Source organism: Lampetra planeri, chromosome 11, assembly GCF_965212315.1.
Source record: "Lampetra planeri chromosome 11, kcLamPlan1.2.h2, whole genome shotgun sequence".
NCBI classification, from domain to species: domain Eukaryota; kingdom Metazoa; phylum Chordata; class Hyperoartia; order Petromyzontiformes; family Petromyzontidae; genus Lampetra; species Lampetra planeri.
The window spans coordinates 2,404,152-2,428,829 of NC_136117.1; the positions used below are offsets into that span (position 1 = coordinate 2,404,152).

The window sequence follows — 24,678 nt, forward strand, 5'->3', positions numbered from 1 at the left end:
ATGATGGTGCCAGTGGCCCGTGGGCCTTGCAATGAAGAACACAGACTTAGATGTTTCCTGTTAAGTTATAAAGCTCCTGGGCTTGAATAGTGGCTGGGAAATTTATTTTAAAATCCATATTCTATTACCAGTAAAATCAATATACCTACATACCAGATTACATGTGTTTTGACAAAAAACAACATTGAGTGACCACAGCCATCACTGAATGTGTTTTTCTACTGAAGCTTGAGACATTTGGAATAGTCCAGAAATGTGGATGATGTTCCAGAGCTAAACACTTCTGACTCAAATGTCACTGAATGGCACAAGACAACTATACTGTAAATGTATATTAGGATTCTGGACCTTATCTTGTTAATCTTCACGTCGAACCCTATATAGAGTATACTGAAATGTACGTGTGTTTGTTTATCCAGTTTGGAATTTCCTATAGATCCAACAAGTGACCCAACCATCACCCCTACCGAGTTCCTGGACAAGCTGCTGGGCCCAACATCTGGTTATGATCACAGAATCCGGCCCAACTTTGGAGGTATCTATTTTATACTGAATAAAACGTCTAGTTTTATTCTACAAATACCAGTTACCAAACAGCACAAATTGAGCCAGATTGACAATTTGGAAGAAGGTAATTGCTGAAAGTTTGTACCACTTCTGCTTTTACACATAGCGTAATCCAACATATCATCAGATGAACTTCAACCAGTGTTTCATCTTATAAATTTGTCAGAGCATTCTGCACGATGAGGCATTTCTGATATGTCTACAACGTGCAAGGGTTGAGTTTTGGGGTTATCGCCTCCAAAAGGCGAATTTGGAGAAACTCCGAATTTGCTGAAACTCAAAACTTCCTCTAAAGAGGATGCACGAGTGTCGACAAACCCAAACAGCTGCCTACCAACGTGAGATGGAGTCCAGTTACTAATTAGTTTCCTCCAACATTTATTGACAACATCACCTCCAGATTTAGTTATGGTCCAATGTAAAATAAAGGACTGATACAAGTTACACAAACGGAATCTCAGTTGCATTTGTCTCGAACCATGGACCTATCAAAATAACAATTCCAGGGACAAGCTCAAGGCAAACAGAACAAAAGTCAATGGTGTTTGCAATTAATTCCATACGGATATGTGCAAGGGTTTTCAGGGGTTTTAAGAACAATAAATGGTGCAAGTTATATTAACAAGACCAACGTTAACAGCAGCAGAAAGCACTCGGTCAAGTTATAACTAGATTCAGTTTAACACTTAGGCTTTTTCGACCAATATTATCCATAATAGAGGTTTTTGGGGTTAGAACGTGTATATATGTGTCGTTAAACCCGCCACCACCCGACACAGCCAATTAGTAAGGTTTGCCACGTAAACAAAACATGCCAATTCATTATTAGTTCAGCACACTGGTGTGTTGGAGAGTAAACCCACAACAACATTCACAATTCGAGTACCGTGACGTTTCGCCGGTAATTCCAATCAGCATTATATATTGTGGATATAACAAGACTAACAAAGTCCTAATGGCTAGCGATGAAAGTCCAGACTCAAGTGCTTTAGCCAAGCAAGCAGGGGCGTGCACCTAAGCTCACGAAACGGGGCCGCCGAGGTTGCAAGCTCACAGGCCGCAACACGCAGGTAGAGTTGGGCTGCACAGTTCTCAGCCAAGCAAGGTGCAGAGGTCACAAGCTCACATAGCTCAAAAGGCATTCGGCATGAACAGAGTAGGGTTATGCGTGTAGATGTTAGCTTGAACACGAACCCAGTAGAGTTGCAGAGGTGGCAAGGTTGCAAAACTGAGTGGTACTGATGATAGGCTCTCAGGTGTCTCCTGTCTCTGGCACTGCAACTCTGTGACACTGAACTTAGATCTATTCTCAGGCATTTATAGTCACTGACACTGTTACACTGTACTGACATCTATTCCCAGGAATTTTGAGTCACTGGTGCACTATACTTAGATCTATTCCCAGGCATTTGTAGTCACTGGAACTGTAACACTGTACTGAGAGCTATTTTCTCAGTGACTTCAGTCACTGGGACTGTGCTGATAAATACTAAACACTGCATCACGAAGCAAACGCTAGCCTAGACGTATCATCAAGTAAATGTGAAGATAGACACTATCACTAACTAAATGCTAGACTAAACATTGTATCACTAAATACACGTGAGACTAAGCACTGTATCACCATCGATGTGATCACTAATCTATGACACTTTCTTTTCCTCTCAAACTCTGGGCTACGGCACTGCAATAAACACAGGATGGTGTCCACTGTATTTGAAGACATGGTAGCACTCGGTGGTTGAAATAAGTGTGAGCACTCGTCTGTAGCCAAGGTGAATCTGGGTAGAGGCCCAACAGCCAGTTCTGAGCACGAGGCACAAATAATTTGCAGTCTTTAGCAGTCAAAGTCCGCAGCAGCAGTCTCTAAAGGTTCACCCACAGCTAAAACGTTGTCATAGTTTCTCCAGGCAGGTCTCCTGGCTTCTCCCAACAACTGCCCAGGTTAGTTCCCAGGCATAAATCTATTCTATTTTATTTCGGATTCATATAGTGCCCTTTCCGAACACACCAGCCTCCTCCTCTCGCTCCGTATGGCCTCTCCTACTATAACGATGGCGTCCCCCTCTCCTAACATAGCAGACACCTCATGGCCTCTTCCAGAAGATGATGTCTTCTTGCCATTGGGATACTTTATCAAAGGAATCTACATCTGGGAGGCGATGGCTCACCCACCTGTAGTTCTGGACATTGGGGCCATGGGATTGTAATGTGAGGATATATCCGGCTCACTGACGTATCACAACTCGTCATGATGATTGGCTCTGCCGGTCCTGGTCTATAGCCAATGGGGGGAAGCCTAGGGGCGTGGCCCTGACGTAATGGAAAGGTAACAGCCGTAAGTAGAGGATTGGTTCTGCTGGCTTTGGCCACAGCCAATGGGGAGATGAGTCAGGGGCGTGGTCCCGGGAGCCTACGAGGGAGCCTGGAATATTCCATGGAGGCTAACCAGGATTGGTGGAAATGTACCACGTGACCCGGGTATTAAATAGGGGTGGAGACGAACGACACGTGGTCAGAACGGGAACGAACGGAGGAAGGGCGTCACGCGTGAGCGGGGCTCCAGGTTGCCACGTGGCGGTGCATCTCTCTCTATCTATCCCTCTCACGCTGCCTGTCAGCAGCGTGAAGGAAAGCTGTAATGCAAGTTGAATAAAAGGACCAGATTCCAGAAGTCGCCTCAACGACCTTTATTACAGGATGCAGGAACTGCCTGGGCAGGGCGCCACACCAAATGGCGCGTCGGATTCATAGTTACAAATTAATGTTTAGATTCGCATACATCAAATCACGTGTGATAATTTATGATTTGCAAATTATACGCAAATCCATAATAGAGGATTGCTTTAGGCTCATGGTTTCAACAAACGAAACAGACCAAGACAAACCAAACAGGCATACACAAGACAACGCATAATTATAACCGAAACAGGACAGCCCACGAAGTAAAAAGGGCATGCATGTGGAGATATGAAATAGGTAATTTATTTAACGTATTACAAAACTATTAATACGTATATATGCAATCGTTTGAATTGGGTATATTGATTTCAATTGCATCAAAATGCAATGCTGGGTTTCGTGGAGGAATGTTGACTCATAACAGTAATTTTTTTTTTCCAGGACCTACAGTAAATGTCAATTGCAGCGTTTACATCAAGAGCTTTGGATCGATTGAAGAAACCACCATGGTATTGACATGTACACATGATTTGAGTGCCATTATTAATTAAATACATTAATTTGGCCAAGTTCCAATTGTTAATGTAGAAGTTAATTTGATAAGTAGGCTTTCATGACCAATGTTATGATGCATATTTATTTGTATTCAATAAGCTGGTTTGCTGACAAAAAAACAAGTCAATTGGCACATTTGCTCGCTGGACAACTTGATTTGTTTGGCTTTTTTGTGTGGCGGAGGTTATAGTTTAAAAAAACATAACAATACAATCCAACTCAAAAGAGAAGCCAATTATGAATTAATCAATATAGATGCAAGAGCGCTGTTTCCGCTGCCAAAACAGAAAACGTAATGTAAACAAAGCCAGTTTAGGTCTAAATACTCATAAATGGGCATTGCAGGTTGGCTGAGGGCATGACTCAGCCCACTTACGAGTGCTCGGATTGGCCGAATTTTGGCGCCCGCGTGCAAAACTTGAACATACCGTTAGTCAAAATTTCACGTTAGTCGAAACCATGGGGTCCTATGGGAGGCGAAATGTCAACCGAAAAAGCGTTAACTGAGGGACTACTGTATTCCCAGTCACGTGCCTAATATTTTATCCACCCACATTTCGAAACATGCATTTAGAGTATTTGGCTGCGATAAATGTCCACATGATAAGCCACTTCGTTGAGCTATCATTTGTGGCCAGGTCGCTTATGAAAAAGAGCTACATGGCTCAGTGGGCCTTAGCTGGTAAAATAAAAAATTGTACAAAAATGGTAATATTGACCTCCGCCCTCCGACTGCTTTGAGTCACCCACCGCATGAGCCACACTCCTCTCCCTCTTGCCATGCGTGTCTCATTCATCTTCCCATGTGATGCATACAGCTGAGTCCTGGGGCCTCAGTAACGAATGGTACGCCCAATTCTATGAAATGCACAGGCAAAGATTTGTCCCACTTTTAATCCTCTATGGGATGTATGCAAGCGGGTAGTGTACACTTCCACGAGATCTCACGGGCAGTCAGGACCAGCTTTGTATGCCATTATGTCCACACAGATGCTATCACAAATATAACACATACTATCATAAATACACACCCGTGCACAATTACACACAGATATGCACTGTCACAAATCGGAAAATATCCCCCATATAATCTTTTAACATTGTCAATGAGTACCTATTACGGCCGACAGATTACGATATACACACACACAAAACACACTCGAACATTGACATGCATGCACTCTAACACACTCGCATATATAATGCATTTACATTACTTCAAATAATAATCTTCTTGGTTTTTTCGGTAAAGTCACGTAGAAGGGAAGTAATAAAATAATAAAAATAAAACATAATAAAATGAAACAATTCTCACGACGTTTCGGCCACAACGCAAGCAGCCGTCCTCAGGTGAAGAATGAGACACTTCAAGCTAGGAACTTACATATAAGCTGGGTTGGGGGTGGTAGAAGAGCGCCTTAACAAAAAGAATGTGCATATCAAGATGAGTTTAGCATATACATGGGAAATGCGCAGGGGGCGGTGGGGCTTCAAAGTCATACCATGCCCACGCACTATGCAGGATCAAGAGCACCAAGGGGGGGTGCAAGGATTAGCATTAACAAAGGAAAGGAATGCCAATGATATGTAGCTGCAGTAACTAAACAACACCGTAGAAAACTAAGGTATAAACTACATACAAAGACTAAAATATAAACTGCATAGCACCATCAGTATACTTACTATACTCTACAATAAGCTGAGTTACTAACGGCAAGTAATACATTACAATACTACGTCGTAAAAGTTATATAATATGCTTCCATCTAAACTTTATTCTCTTACATCAACCGAGCATATACCGTACTATATACTGCCATAGATAAACCCAACATTAAATTATATACTGTATTGCAATAAACCACATTTCAACATAACACTATGTATTATTCTACCTACCCTAATGTGTGTCAAAATGGTTTATTACGTCCTTCCAATGATTGCTAAGCCAGAATCCATCTTCTCGATTAAAATTGTCTCTGTGTTTGTATATGTGGATCGCCTCATGAACGAATCTCTCATGATAGCCAGGTGGCTTGCAGAGAACCTCTGTCTTGGAGAAGTCAATGTCATGTGAGCCCACTGAGTTGTAACAGTGATCTGCCACGGCTGAGGTGTTTGTCCTACCGTGTTTCAGGTCAGCTTTATGTTCACGGATGCGGTCCAAGACATGTCGTTTGGTTTGTCCAATGTAACTGCTACCACAGAGGCAACTTAGTTTGTAGACACCAGGGTGCTGTATGTCTGGAACCACATCTTTTACAGACGGTACCAGATCACGGATTTTATGTACTGTGTTGAATCGGACCTGGATCTTGTGTTTAATCAGGATTTTGGAGATCTTTTTTGTGACCCCAGCAATGTAAAGGCTCCTCAACAGGATCCTTCTTGATGGTTGGAGAGATGGCTTTGCGGATTGTGTAGTCGGAGTAACCATTAGCCTTAAGAGCTTGGCGTATGTGTTTGAGTTCACTGGAAATGTGTTCATGGTCGGATAAGATGTGGTTCCAGACATACAGCACCCTGGTGTCTACAAACTAAGTTGCCTCTGTGGTAGCAGTTACATTGGACAAACCAAACGACATGTCTCGGACCGCATCCGTGAACATAAAGCTGACCTGAAACACGGTAGGACAAACACCTCAGCCGTGGCCGATCACTGTTACAACTCAGTGGGCTCACATGACATTGACTTCTCCAAGACAGAGGTTCTCTGCAAGCCACCTGGCTATCATGAGAGATTCGTTCATGAGGCGATCCACATATACAAACACAGAGACAATTTTAATCGAGAAGATGGATTCTGGCTTAGCAATCATTGGAAGGACGTAATAAACCATTTTGATACACATTAGGGTAGGTAGAATAATACATAGTGTTATGTTGAAATGTGGTTTATTGCAATACAGTATATAATTTAATGTTGGGTTTATCTATGGCAGTATATAGTACGGTATATGCTCGGTTGATGTAAGAGAATAAAGTTTAGATGGAAGCATATTATATAACTTTTACGACGTAGTATTGTAATGTATTACTTGCCGTTAGTAACTCAGCTTATTGTAGAGTATAGTAAGTATACTGATGGTGCTATGCAGTTTATATTTTAGTCTTTGTATGTAGTTTATACCTTAGTTTTCTACGGTGTTGTTTAGTTACTGCAGCTACATATCATTGGCATTCCTTTCCTTTGTTAATGCTAATCCCTGCACCCCCCCTTGGTGCTCTTGATCCTGCATAGTGCGTGGGCATGGTATGACTTTGAAGCCCCCCCGCCCCCTGCGCATTTCCCATGTATATGCTAAACTCATCTTGATATGCACATTCTTTTTGTTAAGGCGCTCTTCTACTACCCCCAACCCAGCTTATATGTAAGTTCCTAGCTTGAAGTGTCTCATTCTTCACCTGAGGACGGCTGCTTGCGTTGTGGCCGAAACGTCGTGAGAATTGTTTCATTTTATTATGTTTTATTTTTATTATTTTATTACTTCCCTTCTACGTGACTTTACCGAAAAAAACCAAGAAGATGAATCCCTGCAGTCACGAAAGCTTTAAATCGAAATTCAAATAATAACACGTGCTGTAAAGTACAACTTGCCTCAGCCACATCATGGCGGTCATGTCATTCAGGGGCTTGATGCAACCATAATAGCCATTTGCATCAGGATTATTTTCATGGCAACTGATTGACTGGTGTAGTGGGAGTGATGACTTAACCTCTAGCAACCACTGATGGCATGTCCATATTTGCAAAACGGCTGCGACATGCATATATTAGCATGGTTGGCTACGTACAGTTGGCTATGCACCGTGCGAAAGAAGTTCAATATACATATACTCCGCATTTTGCTCTACGCGATTTTTGAGCGTACGCAAATCACTGCCTGGTAGAAATTTACACAGTTTTTTCTGTACTCAGGCCCCTGGGCTCTACCCATTCCTTCGCCGGCAGCAGCTCACAGGGAACGCGTCGCTGCGCAACCCAAGCGGGAGCTAGCGCGCATGCGAGGGCGCCTGGGCCCGTGAGCCTGGCCGAGTGGCGGCTTCTTCCGCAGGCTGCCCAGGTCACTGCAACGGATGTTAGGTGTGCGTTTGGACATTGGTCACAGTTGTAGGTTCAAAATGACGGGGCCTGCCAGCGATATAAATACAACACTGTCAATGTTTCTGGGCAACAGATCACTTTATCCTACAAATGAGACTACAGCATCCTGGTTTCCTGCGTTCTCACCTGGTTAAAACGAACACACTTAAAGGGCCCCCAAACATTGCAGGCAGTCGTGAAGTTAGGGTCTAGGTGTGCATGTGCCTCATGCCCCCACGGAGTATGAGCATGATTTAGCATTCAACTCATCCGACATGGTTAGATGAGTTCTCATCAAGAGAACGTGATGACTGCCACTGGAAGTTAATCAGGCTATTTTTATGCACTGATTGTAAATTTATTTTGTGTGTATGTATGTTGAACTTCTTTCGCACCTTACATAGCCAAATGTGATCATTGGAGGTAAGACTGTCGATAGGCATACATTAAAAAACTAAATTAAAGTGTAGCTTTTTGCAGCCAATGTTATGGTTCACAATTGATTTTTGGGTTAGGCTACGTAATGACCTGACCAAATTTGTGTTAAGATCCTCTGCCACCAAATGAAATGTTCACATCTACAAGCATGAATACATGCATTATAATTGTTGCAGCTCAATGGTAAGTTACAGAACAATTCTTACAACTAAATTCTGCAATTAGATACGACGTTTTACTTGAGACTACGTCAAGTATCATCAGCACAAGATCCAGGAAGTCATAATCAACATCCAGTCATTCTGACTTCCTGGATTAACGTAGTCTCAAAAAAGCATTGTATCTATTTACTACATTTGTGAGAATTGTTCCTTACCTTACCTATGAACTGAAACAATAATAATTGGCACATTAACGCTTATAAATTCGTCAATTTAATTTGTTTTGCTGCGTCGGGTGGTGGAGGGTCTTAATGGCGCAAATTTGGACACATCATTACGTAGCCTAACCAAAACATCGATTATGAATCATTAAAAAAACATCGCAGTTTCGATTTGATGATGAATGACAATTAGATGCCTTTTCCACCAGGACTACCAGGTGACAATCTTCCTGCGGCAGAAGTGGATCGACCCTCGGCTGACTTACAGCCACTACCCTGAGCCCTACTTGGACCTCGACCAGTCCAACATTCAGTACATCTGGAGACCTGACCTCTTCTTTGACAATGAGAAGAGTGCCTATTTTCACGAGGTCACGACTGACAACAAGATGTTGAGGATATTCAAAAATGGCTTGGTGCTTTTTACTGTGAGGTTGGTTACAGCTGACCAATCAACATTCATTACAAACCTCAGAATGGAATAATGTGCACAAGGTCAGCTTTGACCTGAGTGGCAAGGACATATGGAAATGAGAGTCAAGCATGGCTATTCAGCCTAAGTAGTTACAAACTTGAGCAACGTTCGAATGAACTTATATGTAATAAACCTTTGTAATTTAAATGTAAACAAAGCATAATTGAGGCTCAATACGTTTTTTTTCAAGTAATGTGTCCACTTGCATAACTTTACTCAATCAAGGAGCCACCTCCAAAAGTTCTCTCTCGCCTAAGGCACGACTGGACAGAACTTTATCAACATAACCTGCGTTGAAGTCAATGCGTTCAGGCCTTTCGTACAATTTAGGGCCATATGGCAACATTTCAAATTCATCACCATTCCGCGCTCAGACCTCTATTTTATAGCCTCCCATCCTGAACCTTTACCATCTCATTGTATTCCTTATCCTGACCTCCACTTTCCATTTTTCACATTCTATTCTTTTCCCTGTCTCCTCACCGCTCTGTTAGTTATACCTCCTTTCCAGATATTTCTTAAAACACCCCACTTGTGCCTCCCCACTCCCCTCATGCCTGGGCCAGGTCAATTTCAGGCCAGTACACATTATGTAACGTGTGTGTTTTATGTATGGGTATCACACATGTAGGTATGCACATGTGTAGGGAGCGGTAGTGTAGTGGTTCGCGCCCTGCTCTAAGAACCCTACGACCAAAGTTCAATTCCCGCTCACAGGCAACACCAGTGAAGATTATCTGAACCGGTCCTGGGCCTCCCCTAGGTCGACTCAGTCTCAAATTAGTGCCTGGTACGGTGTGTAAACATTGTCACTGGGGAGACAAAGGCGGCCGGGTGTGGTGATGGCCACCCATTCCATAGTGTATTATTCCAGCCTTCATAGATGCTCGCTAACAGCACTTGCCCCAGCAGTCTATTAAGGCTATACGGGGATCTTTGTCTTTGTTTGTGTATACACATCTATTGTTCTAGGTTGTATATTGGTGCATTGATAAATGCTACCCTTTAATGATACATGTTTTGTTCGTGCAGGCTGACATTGACACTTTCCTGTCCCATGAATCTGCGCAACTTCCCCATGGACACACAGATGTGCTACATGTTCCTGGAGAGCTGTACGTAACATTAGCTTACCATCAACACATCTTTACAGTACCAAAAAATTTCCGCATTGCATATTCGGGCATTATTCAATAGCTTGTTCCTTTAACAAATGGAAACACGTGATTCGTTATACACTGTAATTTTGTAAGAATTTAGTAAGAAAACTTTAGGATTAAGATGATTGTTTGGAGAATAATTTGTGACTTTTGATCGGTCATCTTTGCATTTACGTTAAAATGTTCAACCTTTAGAACCTTGTTGTTATCCTTGCCCGATTAGCACGGTTGGCTATGTACCGTACGAAATAAGTTCAACATACGGCATATCAATTTGGGTTTGCGCTGTCAGAAATGTTTTCTCTCTCCATTTTGTGCACAGTTGGTTACACCATGACGGACCTGAGCTTCCACTGGGACGAAGAGGAGCCCGTGATCATCTCCAAGGACCTTGTCCTGCCACAGTTTGTGCTGAGCAGCAAGATCGACACCGACTCCTGCGACAAGCTGTACAGCAGCGGTACAGGCAATTTGTGTCCACCCGTGTGGAGTGCTGCATTCTCACGGGTGAAACTTTACACTGTACTGCACGGGTACTCGTAAATGTGTCTCAAATTCGGTGAAAGCCCCCCGCTGCCTGCCTCCCCCCTCCCTTCTAAATTAAAAACAGATGAAATTTGCCTGTGTGTGTGCAGAATTTGGATGCATTGTGAGGCTATGAGGATTGGCAAAAGCTTGGGGAGGCCTTCATCCAGCAATCAAGGCTGATGCTGATCGTTGATACAAACCGACCGTGTTTAGTTATATTTCTCTATAATGATTCAAGTCATGTATAAATTCGTTATTGGTGTAGTTTCAATATGTTATGCCACAGCCGTTAAACACATACTGCACTCACTAATCTTTCTCCTTTGCGACAGGTCACTTTTCATGCATTTCAGCAAGATTCGTTTTGCATCGTGAGATGGGCTTCTACCTGATCCAGCTCTATGTGCCCAGTGCGCTAATCGTCATAATTTCCTGGGTCTCCTTCTGGATAAACATGGAGGCAGCCCCAGCCCGTGTGGCGCTGGGGATCACCACGGTCCTCACCATGACCACACAGAGCACGGGGGCAAGAGCGTCACTGCCTAAGGTCACCGGAGAGACCCTCACTGTGGCACAAACCTTACCACACCCCACAACAGCGACGGTCCCACGGATCTAACTTTCACCATCAAGCGTCATCCTCGCAGCGGCAGCTTTTGGCTGGCCATCGAACAAAGATGGTCACCGCATCACGCGCTTTCAGATGCGCTTCTGCAGCCGTCTGGAACGCTCTTCCTTCCGATATTAGGAAGTCACTAGAGCTAAGCACTTTTAAATAATCTATATTGAAAGCACATTTCTTAATGACTGATTTGTGTTTAGTTTGTTGTCCTTCTCCCGCACCTCCACTTAGCATGGTTGGCTACATACAGTGCGAAAGAAGTTCAACATACATGTGTAATGACAGGGTGGCACCTGCTGGCTTGGAAGGGGAATCCCGGGTATGGGCACAGAAGTAACAACCAATCAGGGAAGGTGTATCTGGGGCAAAGTTAAAAGTTGGGGTTAGCCGAGTCACTCCGGGAACCTGCTCGAAGGTTCCACAAGAGGGCGTGGTCGGAGGCGGGGCCTAGCCTGGGGGGATATAAGGGGGAGTGGACCCAGAGCTCAGGGCTCGTGTGTAGGGTCTTGGGTCCTGGCTGCGTCGCTGCTTGCCAACATCTCTCTTCGTTGTCCGGCCACGTGGAAGTTCTCCGGCGTGGTTTCCATCGCCGTCATCGTCACGCCACCAGCCAGCGGTGTAGCCGAGTGAGGGCGATGGCACCACGCCGAGTGATAAACTGTGTGTAGCTATTAGAGACGTTCATATCTAGTGTTGTACTCAGTCTGAGGAAGAACAAGTGTTGGCCTGTGTTGTGCCCAGTGTGAGTAAATAAGAAGAAGTACCCTCTACACGACGTGCCACGGAAGTCGCTCATTACACATGCATAACCAGTACAATTTTATTTAATAATTGTAAGGTGGATCCGTGTTTTATCTCTTAACGATAAGAACATGTGCACTCATGACTTTTGTGCCACTGCTGCTGCAGGTCTCCTACATCAAAGCGGTGGATATTTGGATGGCGACGTGCTTGCTGTTCGTGTTCGCCTCACTGCTGGAGTACGCCGCAGTGAACGTGACATCCAGGCAGAGCCAAGGGTTCATGAAGAAGAGCATAAAGAGGAGCATGCCCATAGACCCGGTGAGTTCCTCCATGCGACTCTCGTGTACAATTGCGTTGTACTTCCTTAGACTGTACCAATCGTCTGTCTAAATCACACCAGGGCAGAGCAATTGCAGTGGTGCACAAACTGAAGATAAACACTTGCCAGGTTCCCCATTAACACTGCAGGGCTAATAAAGCCAATAAAAGGAAATAGCCCATGTCATTAACCATCATCATCAGTCGCTTGCCCCTGGCCAGAGTATAGCGGTCACCACAAGATGCCGCCAGGCGACTCTGTCCTGAGCACTAACACAGCAGTGCCAAGACCGTGGGTGTTTGACATAAACCTCAGTGGCGCACGTCCACATCAAAATGTGTCTGGCCAGAGGTCGGCTCCAGTGCCGCGGTGGGCTGTTGATGGTGGTGTGATCGGCCGATATGTCTGCCCGGGCAACGTATCCAAAGAGGTGAAGTCTACTTACCCTGACAATTTTAGTCTCCACCGGAAATTCTGTTCAATGACCGACCTCGGCATGGTGATCTGCTTGCTGAAGTGGTTGCAGAATATCTGTCATGGACACCACTGGTCAAATGCGTTATTTTCTGCGCAGAGAGCCTGTAATTGACCACGTATCTGAGCCATACAGCAGCGTACGGGGAGGATGTACGCATTGTAGAGGCAGGTCTTTGTTGTCATTGTAATGCTGATGCGCCAGATGCATCTGTCGAGTTGTTCCATTTATTCGTGCATAATTCAAATTCATCTTTTCATTTCTGCCTCACTACTTCCAGTATGTTGCAGGTTGCAGCCGAGGAAGGGGAATGTTATTTATGACATTTACATCGATGCCCGCTATTTTCACTTTCTTCAGGTCATGTTGCTATTTTGTGGTTTTCGCCCAGTTTATTCACAGGCAAAATGATAGATATTATTAACTTAATGGATGCAAGAAAAGCAGATGTTAATTTCGCACTCGATATTTTCCAGAATGCTACTAGGCTGGCTTGGAGTAGGCGCCAGGCACTAGCATTAGAGTACAAGAAACGGGTATTTATTATTTCCACATCTACCACCTTCTCCATTGTCCATTGCAATGCTGAAGTTGAATATCTATACAATACAGTATATAGAAAACCTACATATGGCTTAGTGTCCACATTACTTGTGGCTTCCTTCTGGAGGAATCGACGTGAGAGCAGGAAGGCGGAGATGGGGGGGGGTCATAGTGGAGTCAGGGGTGGGGGAGGGTGGCAATTATCAGGTCAGGCAACTGGAAAGACGAGCCCATTAAAGAGAGTCACTAATGCAATAGCGCAATAGCGTGAACAATCGGGTCATTAGGGATGTGGTCGAGGCGATTGAAAGAATGGCTCAGGGAGGGAGATAAACAAGAGAGTCAGTTGGACAATTTGGGAGTTGAGCTGGTAGTAGAGTTAAACTAAAAACAATAACTCTTTTTTACCAGGTAAGGCCCACTGAGCTATATAGCTCTTTTTCAGAAGCAACCTGGCCAAAACTGATAGCTCAACGAAGTGGCTTATCATTTGGAAATTTATAGCAGCCAAATTGCCTCAGCGCATGTAACTCCAAATATACAACAGGCGTCAGGGTCGGGATCGGGATCGGGATCGAACCCACGAACTCCTGTATACCAGGCGAGGTAGTTAACATCTCGCCACCGGGGCACCCCAGTTAGTGAGCAAGGGTGAGGCATGGCATGAGGAGCAGGTTGCACGGGTAGCATTAGAAACAGCGGCGGTGCAGGAGCGGGGAGAATGTACGGAGCAAAAAGAGGAAAACTGACACGAGACAGCAGAGGCGAGAACAAGGCATAGGCTATACTAGTTTCTTTCACACCAAATTCTTCACACAACCCCACATTTGGATAGATGCCTCATTGATTTCCAGGTACAGATTTGTGAACCGGTTGTGATATACACGCATGTGAAAATAGACATAACCTCTATGTTTGAAATGAGGGACTCCAGATCGATGGCAACATTTGTTTTGAATATCTGTAAAACGTAACAAGATGTATCACAATGGGCAGGGCTGCATCAAGTATCCATTGATCCACTTGGCAACTTTGCACGCATACCTGGATCAACATTTTACAATGAACCCATTTACATTATTTTACTGATAAGTAGGTTTACATGTGTAGTGAGCGACTTCCAAGACACGACATGTAGATGGCTCCTTGTTTATTTATCATACTTTACAGGCAGAGTTACTGAGTAACATATACACTGGGCTACGTATAGCTGACCCACTCATACGGCCACATCACTGGTGTCTAACTATATAGCTGGCTGACTATCCAGCGATGACGATGATGGGGACCGTACAGCGGATTGGCTATATGGCCGGACAATGATGAAGAGATGACGGCGAAGACAGCGACGGCAGCCAGGACCCGAATCCCCACGACAGCCCCGAACCTCCGGTTACCTCCCTCTTATATACTCCTCAGCGTGGCCAAGCCCCGCCTCTGGACACGCCCCTTCTAGAACTCTCATGCAGGTTTCAGGAGCTTCCCGGCTGATCCCTGCTATATAGCGCACCCATACCCGTAGTTATCCTTCATGGTGAACAGATGGCACCCTGTCACTACATCACCCCCCCTCCCATGTTTAAAAGATAGCCATCCTGGCTAATACTAACAAAACCAATACAAGTCAGGCAGAAGAATTCCGCAACCAAGAAGATTCTAAAAACCCCAAGATAACAACATTCTTTTTTTTCTTCGGGCGGAACAATCCACGACCGAAAAGGCAGTTAAAAATAATACTAAAGAATTGCAACTTCCACAACTCGGCAAGATAGGGAGAGGAGGGAAAAAATAAGGGGAAAAAAATTCCCAACGCGCATCGCACGCACCCCGACCCCAAGCCCCCCTCACACACACACAGGGAGATTCCTATTAGCGGAACATAGCACATTTCAGCCGGGTCCTTGATGCCAGTCCATCCTTGGGGGTGAACTTCATCTTCTTTCCAGGCAATGTGGTCTCACATAAAAGCCCGCAAGGGGTCGACTCCCCCCCCCAACTTCTTAGATGATGTGGGCCGGGTATTAGCCGGCGGTCCCTCGCATTCAGGGGCTCGGAAACTGTGGGCACTACAACACAATGCTTCTGACGCACGCTTTCCCCAGCTTGTCGGACACATCAGACACTGGCCGTATAGTACTTAGAGATGAGGTGTCAGTTTGGGGAGGAATATATGGTTTAAACCGTGACAGATGGACAAACCAACGGTGACGGCCCACCTGTATACATACGCACTGCGGCCGCTTGACCTCCACTCCCTCCATGGGACCCTGCCATGGCCGATGCAATTTAAGGGACGTTCCCAGCGGCACCTGCGGGCAGTGCAACCATGTCCGGTCCCCTATGGCCCATGGCAGCACATGGTCATGCCGCCCCGCATTCTTTTAATTAGCCGCCTGTGCTCTGGCGGTGTTTACTTTGGCCGCTTCCCGTGCTACCGACATGCCATTTAGTGTAACTGGCAGTGGTGTGGGCAAGGTCGTTTTTCCCCTGCCCTCTGACAGGCCCAATTGAACCTCCATGGGGGGTTCATTGTCCCTCCAATACATGAGAAAAAACTCTGAAAATCCCATGGAAGCGTGAGAAGCCATTCTGTATGCTGCCAAGACCCTCCAAACATGTAGATCTCAATCGGTTTGAGCCCCACTAATCGCCTGACAAGAGCATGGATGTCAGGGTTCTGTGCAGGCGTTCCACCATACCATCTGTTTGGGGATGGTATGGTGACATTCTTATTTTCTTAGTGCCTAGCATGTCACACACTTCGTTCATCAGCTTCGATGAGAAATGCCGACCCTGATCCGTGAGAAGCTGCTGGGGGTCTCTCTTATCCATTACGTAGCCGTGCAAAAACGCATCGGCAATGGAAGCGATCGGGCAATGGCCAGGCCATCGGCCACCGAGAGAAATATTCCACCCCTACCAGGAGAAATGTGTTCCCTCTCTGCGTGGCTGGGAAAGGTCCCAGAATGTCGAGCACGACCAACTCGTTAATCCGGGACACTGAGATGGACTGCAACGGAGGCTGGGACTTCCTCAGCAGTGGCTTTCTGCATGCGCAGTCCGTACAGCCCTTGACAAAATGCTACATTTAACACGCAGGCTTTTGCGACCAATATCATCCATAATAGAGTTTTTTTGGGTTAGATCGCGTAAATATATAAATGTGTCGTTAAAACCCGCCACCACCCGACAGCCAACTAGTAAGGGTTGTCACATAAACAGAACGTGCCAATTCGTCACTAGTACAGCACACCGGTGTATTGGAGAGCCAAGCCACAACATTTACAATCTGAGTACGACGTTTCGCCAGTAATTACGAGATTCATTAGGCGACGATTTGTGGAGATGTCTGTTTTTTGGCATGCATTTAAATAATGTATTTTTTATGCATGCCTATAAAGGGCACCACACTTCAATAGGGATTACCGTTGGTATGGCTATTTTAATACACGCAATAGACAGGAATGACAAGATCAAAGGACTCCGATAATGCACATGCATAATGTACGTTGACTCAGTAATCCTGCCCGCCCACTTTGCACAAGAGCGCAGAAGCATGGTCACCACATCTACGCCTCTATATAAGAAACGAAACAGTTAGACATCTCCACAAATCTGGCTTTCGCCTGATGAAGCTAGTTGTAATTACTGGCAAAACGTCATACTCATATTGTAAATGTTGTAGCTTGCTGTACTAGTGACGAATTGGCATGTTCTGTTTACGTGACAACCCTGACTAGTTGGCTGTGTCGGGTGGTGGCGGGTTTTAACGACACATTTATATATTTACGCGATCTAACCCAAAAAACTCTATTATGAACGTCAACAACGTCTTCCGCACCCCAAGGTGTAACAATTTATCCTCGTGCACCACCCGCGTCAATTGTCCCTGCAGGGTGGTGGGATCCACAATACGGTGACGGTGCAGCCCCTCATTCCACCTTATCAAAAGACCGTCCCGAAGAACCGATCGCGGGGCATTTGTAGGAGCAGACTCTTTGTGCCCCAACTCAGCACGACGCTGCAAAGCCACAAGGGACACATCCTCCATTTGCAACCACCCCCACTCGGCACTCGTGAGATTCAAAGTACTGTCCCCTGGCACGACCACCTTGGTGGGTTCCCCCTCATTGAGCGCCGCTATGACGGCCAGAGACCCCGCCACCGGAGGTTTACATCGACCCGTGCCTGACGAACATGCACAACGCACCCCCGGGGGCAAGCGGGACAACACATCAACGTTACAATGTCGCACCCCTTTATGGTAAATCACTCGGAATGAGTACTCCTGAAGTATTTACAGCCACCGTGAGAGCTGGCCAGAAGGTTGGTCCACTCGCAGGGAGTACTGAAAGGCCGAGTGATCCGTGCGACCAACAAAATCCCTGCCATATCGATAAGGCCTGTACTGTTGTACAAAGTACACCATGGCCAAGTGTTCCCTACAGGTGACATAATACCGCTGTTCTGCGATGGACAGGACGTGGCTGCCATACGCAAGTACCCTCTCCTCTCCATTCTTAACCTGGGACAGGACAGCTCTTATGCCTGTGTTGCTAACGTCTGTATCCAGAACAAACGGCAGGGAGAAATCCGGATATTCAAGGGGGGGCGTGTTGGAAAGGCGATCACGAAGGGCTACGAACACAGCCTCCTCCTCGACCCCCACTTGAATTTCTGGTTCTTGGCAGTCAGGGCATGGAGAGGTTTAGCCACCGTGGCGAACTGCGGCACAAATCTACAGTAGTACGATGCGAACCCAACAAAACTGTGCTCCTCACCCACAGACTTGGGGTCGGCCAATCTCGCACGCACGCCATTTTCTCAGGGTCCGTGGCTATTCCATCCAAACTAACGATGTGACCCAAGTAACACACGGAGGTTTGCAGCACATGACATTGAGCGGTTTTAAATTTTAGACTTGCCGAGCGCATCCTATAGAACACAGATCGCAACCACTGAAGATGCTCTTTGAAAGTGCGACTGAACTCAATAATATCATCCAAATAGATGAGGCAGGAGTCCGACTGCAGGCCAGCTAGGACTAATTCCATAAGCCACTGGAAAGTGGCCAGGGCCGATTGCAAACCCATCGGGAGGCAATTCAACTGGAACAGTCCCTGGGGCGTTCGGAATGTAGTTTTAGGTTTAGAGGACTCCTCGAGGGGAAGTTGCCAAAATCCCGATAATAAGTCCAGTGTTGAAAAAAACACGCACCGGACAACGCATCCAGGGAGTCATCCATTTGCGGAAATGGGTGTGCATCGGCCACTGAGACCTTATTTAATTTGCCAAAATCCACACAGAACCTTAAACTGCCATCGTACTTTTCAACCAGCACCACAGATGCTCCCCAAGGACTGGTAGAAGGAGAAATGATATCGGCGGCTAACATTTCCTCCTCTGCCTGTTGCACATGCTCTTTCACCCATGGGCTCAACCGATACGAGTTCTGACGAATCAGGGCAGCCCCACTCATATCAATGTGGTGTTGCACAGGGAGGTTCGGCCAATATCAAACTTGCTCTTACTGAACACATCCGAAAACTCACGCATTAGCCACCGTAACTCTCCCCACTGTGCCGGGGACAACAGTGCGTTTTCCTGACACAACGACTCTGCCCACGTCCTGCCTAAACCAACACCTTGGTCCACCGCACCCGCAATCCCGGCGGGCGCAAGCCCAGCACCCTCGAAACACACAGCCATCGCGTGAGCCAGCATCGTCCCCGCCTGACTACAGCCGTTCCCAGCCCCGCATTAAGCACCTGCAAAAATGGTTCAGGTGAAGGATCGTCTGCGCACTGACCAGTGCCAGGCCACGGGTCGCCATATTAGACGGAGTCAAGAGGACGCCCGCCTCCGGGTCAGAAATTTGCAATTATTTGCAATAACGTAATGGCACCAACATTTGCGAGTCTGGCGGGGTTTGCACCGAGTCCCTGGCAAGGGCCTGGACTCTGACACCCGCCATTGTACATTTATATGGAGACTGCAACAAACACAGTCGATGGCCCGACGGCATCTCCACGCAGCCTTGATCAATCAGGATATTGAGGGGCATCCTACTAAAAAAAATTTGTACCCAAGAGGCAGGCACCGCTAGCATCCTCAAGATCAAAACAGGCCCGGCCCACCGCAATCTCGCAAATCTCAACGTGGGCCTTTATCTGCCCTACCATCCCCATTCTCCCTCCATTTGCCGTGATGCATGCATTCAACACCGGCATTCACCAACGGTAACAAATAAAAAATCATAACCCGAGATAATCGTGGCGGAAGCACCTGTGTCCACTAGGACACGATCTTCGATACCCTGGATGGAACCCATCACCGACTAGGAACCAACCGCGGCCGCAATCATCTGGCGCGCCAACTTCCTCCACTGTGTGTTTGAGCTAGGCCACCCTTTTTCGGCTAACTCCTGCCGCTCAGCGGCACTATCAGCTAGATGTCAGGGCTGGGATGTGGCCATCGGCAGGGCGGATGACGTCAGAGCCGTCGTCGGGGGTCGAGCGTAGTTCTGGCACCCCTGGCCACAATGGAAACAGTTGACAGCGGGCCTCCGCAGCAGGCGATCTCCCTCTGCCCTCGGTCTCCAGCCCCTGGGTCATCGCGGGGCCTCCCCACGACTCCGACTCCATGCTGGAACCGTGGCCGCGACCTCCCTGTCCGGCGGCGGGTCCATGGCAGGCTGTACCCCAATGCCCCATGGCGACCAGTCAGCCGGGTCGTCTTCTCATCCGGGTTCCCCCGTCCACACCACCATCTGGGACCACTGGTGCAGGCTCTCATGGGCCGGCAAGCATCTGGCAGCCAAACGAGACATCTGCGCATCTTTGTCGATTACTGGCAGGACAATCCCCATCTCCTGCGCTAGCCCCAACATCCTCTTCATAACGAGAGAGTCGAGGGCCTTCGGGTCCACCGCCGGGTATGCCGCATCTCCCAATGCCAACAGCGCGCTGCGGTAGGCGAGAGGCGTGTCGGCCTCCTCTCGCCTCTGCTGTAGGAATTTATTGCACGTGTTAGAAGGCAGATCGTACATGGCCACCATCTCGCTATACGCACTTTTAAGGGTGGCCTTTTCTCGGCAGGATTGGCCTGGAATACCGCAAGGGCGTCGTCATCTAGTGCCATCAGCAGAGCTCCCAAGGCTTCCTCCTCGGTCTAGTCCACTGACCGAAACTCTGCTTCGAAGTGCTGGGTGAAAACACTCCAGTCGCCAGCCGCTGCGACAAATTCCTGTACCTGAGGCAACCGACGGGGCCGATCGGCTCCTCTCCCATGTGTTGCTGGAGCCGTCGCCGCCTCTGGCGATTCCCGTTCATGTCACAAAATAGCGGCCCCCGGCCGCGATTCTCCCACGTTTTTGCGTAACACGTGGTCTTCTCTGCCTGGACGTTGGTCGCCGGCGCTTGCTTTGCTCTCTCCGGCGAGGTTCGTTCGGCCAGACCCGTCGTTGCAGTCACGCTCATGAGCGTAACAAGCTGCGTGACCGTCGCCCGCAGCAGCTCGAGTTTGCGTCGCCACCATCCGCCATCCATCTTTGGACTGCGGCTGCTGGAAAATGGCCTCCGTCTCCTCCGCCTCTGGCGCAATCAGTCCTGCGGCCGCGGGGTCGGTAACCAGGACCATGGTTCCGTGAGCTGCTGGGGGGCTCCGCGTATCATCCTTGTCCTCGTTGGAAGACACTATAGGTGGGTTCCGTTTCTTCTGATATGTCGACTTTTTCCTTTTTGGTTTAACACGTAGGCTTTCGCGACCAATATTATTCATAATCAACGTTTTTGGGTTAGATCGCGTTATTTATAAATGTGTCGTAACCCTCCACCACCCGACACGGCCAATCAGCAAAAAAGTGTCACGTTGACAAAAGACAAATAGTTCACTGCTTTAGCCCACCGGTGTGTTGAAGCGTGAAACCACAACATTTACAGTTTTTGAGTATCACGTTTCGCTGGTATTTGCATCCAGCATCATCCGGCAATTTGCCAGAATGGTGAGGCTCTGCTCTTGCTCCCGGTCTTAAATAGAGCAGAAGCAGGGTGACGTCATCATTTAACTCATCAGGTGCAACGATTTTAGACGGAGGGGGGGTTATTGTAATTATATACTAGATTAGTAATCAGGCAATTGTACGATGTGAGTTATAGATTAGTAATCAGTTGTAATGTGTGTTATTGTAATTATATGCTACGTTAGTTCCCCTATAAGGAATTGTAATATGTATTATTTAATAATACGCTTCCAGGCCGCACTAAGCCTGTAGCTGTCCGAGCGGTTAAAATTATTTCTGTTTCTCTCAATTTCAATGGATTCTCTAATTAGTCTTTGCCAGTTGTAAATCTTTTACACAACACTTCAACGTTATCAAAATCAATTGAGTGTCCCTGTTGGCAAGCATGTTCTGCCACTGCCGACAGTTGTGTTTGAGATAGTTTAATATTTATTTGGTGTTCTTTTATTCTTACACTAATGTTACGCACAGTCTGTCCAATATAGCATCTGCCACATAAACAATTAATCCGATATACACCTTCTGTTGATAATTTAGGTAATTTGTCTTTAGTGCAAGTTACTAGTTTTTGAATTTTGTGTACTGTACCAAATCTTACTGTAATGTTTTGCTTTCGCAAAACACGGGCTAATTTGTCAGTTACTCCTGAGATATATGGTATTTTAATTGTTTTAACAATCTGATCACTTTCAGCAGTGTTTCTTTGCGATCATAATTTGGCATTTAGTGCTCTTAATTTGAGCATTATTGTAGCCATTCTGTCTTAGTGCTTCTTTAACATGTTTAATCTCTCTCACTAGACTGTCACCATCTGACACTATTTTAGCCTGATGTATGAGCGTCTTGATAAGAGAGGATTTCTGAGCTGGGTGATGATGCGAATCTGCATTCAGATAGGCATCAGTGTGCATTTGCTTTCTGTAAACGCTGTGTTATTTTACCATTTAGGCCGTGTCCAAGTAAAATATCCAGGAACGGGAGTGTGGTATTCACCTCCATTTCCATGGTGAACTGGATGGCTGGGTTTTGTGCAATGAGATGATTTTGAAAATCGTTAAGTGTATCTTTACCATGTGGCCAGACAACCAAAGTGTCATCCACATATCTAAACCAAAAGGATGGTTTTAATGTGCTCGAGACAAGTGCTCTTGTTTCAAAATTTTCCATGTACAAATTTGCTAAAGCAAGAGATAACCACTTCTGACTCCAAATGTAGTGAGCAACTTCCGAGACACGACTTGTAGAGGGCTCCTTCTTTATTTCTCACACTTTACAGGCAGAGTCACTGAGTAAAATATACACTGGGCTACGTATAGCTTACCCACTCATACAGCTACATCGCCGGCGTCTCACTATATAGCTGGCTGACTATACAGCGACGACGACGATGGGGACTGTACAGCGGACCAGCCACCTACTCGCTGGAATCCAAATTGACCACTTACACGTGTCATTAAAAACATACTATGCAGGAGATACGTTATGGGAATTGTGTGTAAATAGCACATTTCGTGGATGATATTTGCCTATTGCGTGTACGCAATATCTGCAGATGCTTCTAAAGCTTTGAGAAGTTATCAATCTATCTCATCACTTTCTCTTTCATCACTTTATCTCATCGCTTTCTCGCATCATATTCTCTCTCATGACGTTACCACATTACTTTCTCTTTCTCTCGATGCAGTCGTGTAGAGTTCCAGATGCGATTCGCGGATTGCCAACATCTCGGATAGCAAATTCTTGAATAACGAGGGAATTCTGTACACTATTGCTTACAAAAATACATAATTGAGGGGTGCCCATTTCTATAGTGCCAACACAAATTAACCAGATTCGATGACTGGAAGTTAGTCGTTACACTTCTTCAGCTGGACGTTGTGGTTGAATTTTGGTTTTAGGCTGAACTCGTCCGTCCCTACAGTGTAGAGGAGGTCTCTCTACACTGGAGGCGCAAATGACGTTAGAAGGCAATGTTGGATATACTCTCATGATGAGTCTCAACAATTACGAAATTACTAAACATTGCAGTCGACTTGCTATTCTTCTGCTGCCTAGATGTTTTTTTTTAAATGCCACAATATCAGCTCTTTCGAGCTGGTGGTCGCCACAAGCTTGTGCACAATAAACGCAGCAACCTTACGTCGTATCATCTCGGCGTGCAATCATGCTGGGGTTCCTGTCAAGATTTGCCATTGAATACCTTTTACATGTATACTGCATTGTCGACATGTTATTGCAATGATAGACTCACAATGCATTTAACACTGGCGAATATAAAATGGCTTATTCCCACGAACAATGTTTTGAATGGATGTTCGTCTGCCTGTGCTTTCTCCACCCGCCATCTCTCCAGGAAATAGAGGCCAGTGCGCGGAAAAAGTTCATTGCCCGTGCTCAGCAAATAGATACATTTTCTCGTCTTTTCTTCCCACTCTCCTTCTTCGTCTTCAATATCCTTTACTGGGTCACCTTCAAGGTGATGCTGAAGAAATGACTCCAAGTGCCGCCACGATCCACGTCCCCATTGTTTTGTCGCAGCAGAAGCGGCGGCAGAGGCATCAGCCAAAGTGAATGCTTGTAAACATTGAAGGCATATAAATTTTGTTTATTTGATATCAGATGAAAACAAATGTTTTCATTAAAACTACAGTACCGTGTCGCATATCCGACTATCAATTGATCAAATAATCGCCACATCCCGTGCTGCATCCTGCATCCTTCAACTATAATTTTAAGAAATATTTGCACATCCGACCTTTTCTCATAGTCGCCTGTAGGGCTGAACGATTTGGGGAAAATATCTCATTACGATTTTTCTTACAGATATTGCGATTTGATTTGAGATTATTTTTTTTTAAGTCAAGCTTCAGTTCAATATTCATTGTGTAATAGATTTTAAATGTGATGGAGCATTACCACATGTTACCATCAAAATATGAAATGCTCTATATATTCTAATGCAAGGATGAGAAATTAAAATATATGAATTGCTTCCAACATGTTTTATTAAAATATTTTCATTCAAAAATAACAATCAAACATAGAACAATTGTTAAGTTAAATAAATACAGTTATAAAAAAAAA

The 24,678-nt window shown here is 45.9% G+C and overlaps 1 protein-coding gene across 1 annotated transcript; it reads left to right on the forward strand.

Moving 5' to 3' along the window:
• On the forward strand, positions 1-24,178 carry LOC144721425 (glycine receptor subunit alpha-3-like). Its single transcript, XM_078599039.1, has 9 exons — positions 1-19; positions 437-535; positions 3,691-3,758; positions 8,918-9,141; positions 10,216-10,298; positions 10,666-10,803; positions 11,204-11,418; positions 12,403-12,555; positions 23,948-24,178. Exons 1-9 carry the CDS (start codon positions 1-3, stop codon positions 24,086-24,088), a joined length of 1,140 nt encoding a protein of 379 aa, XP_078455165.1. The 3' UTR covers positions 24,089-24,178.
• The last annotated feature ends 500 nt before the right edge of the window (positions 24,179-24,678 follow it).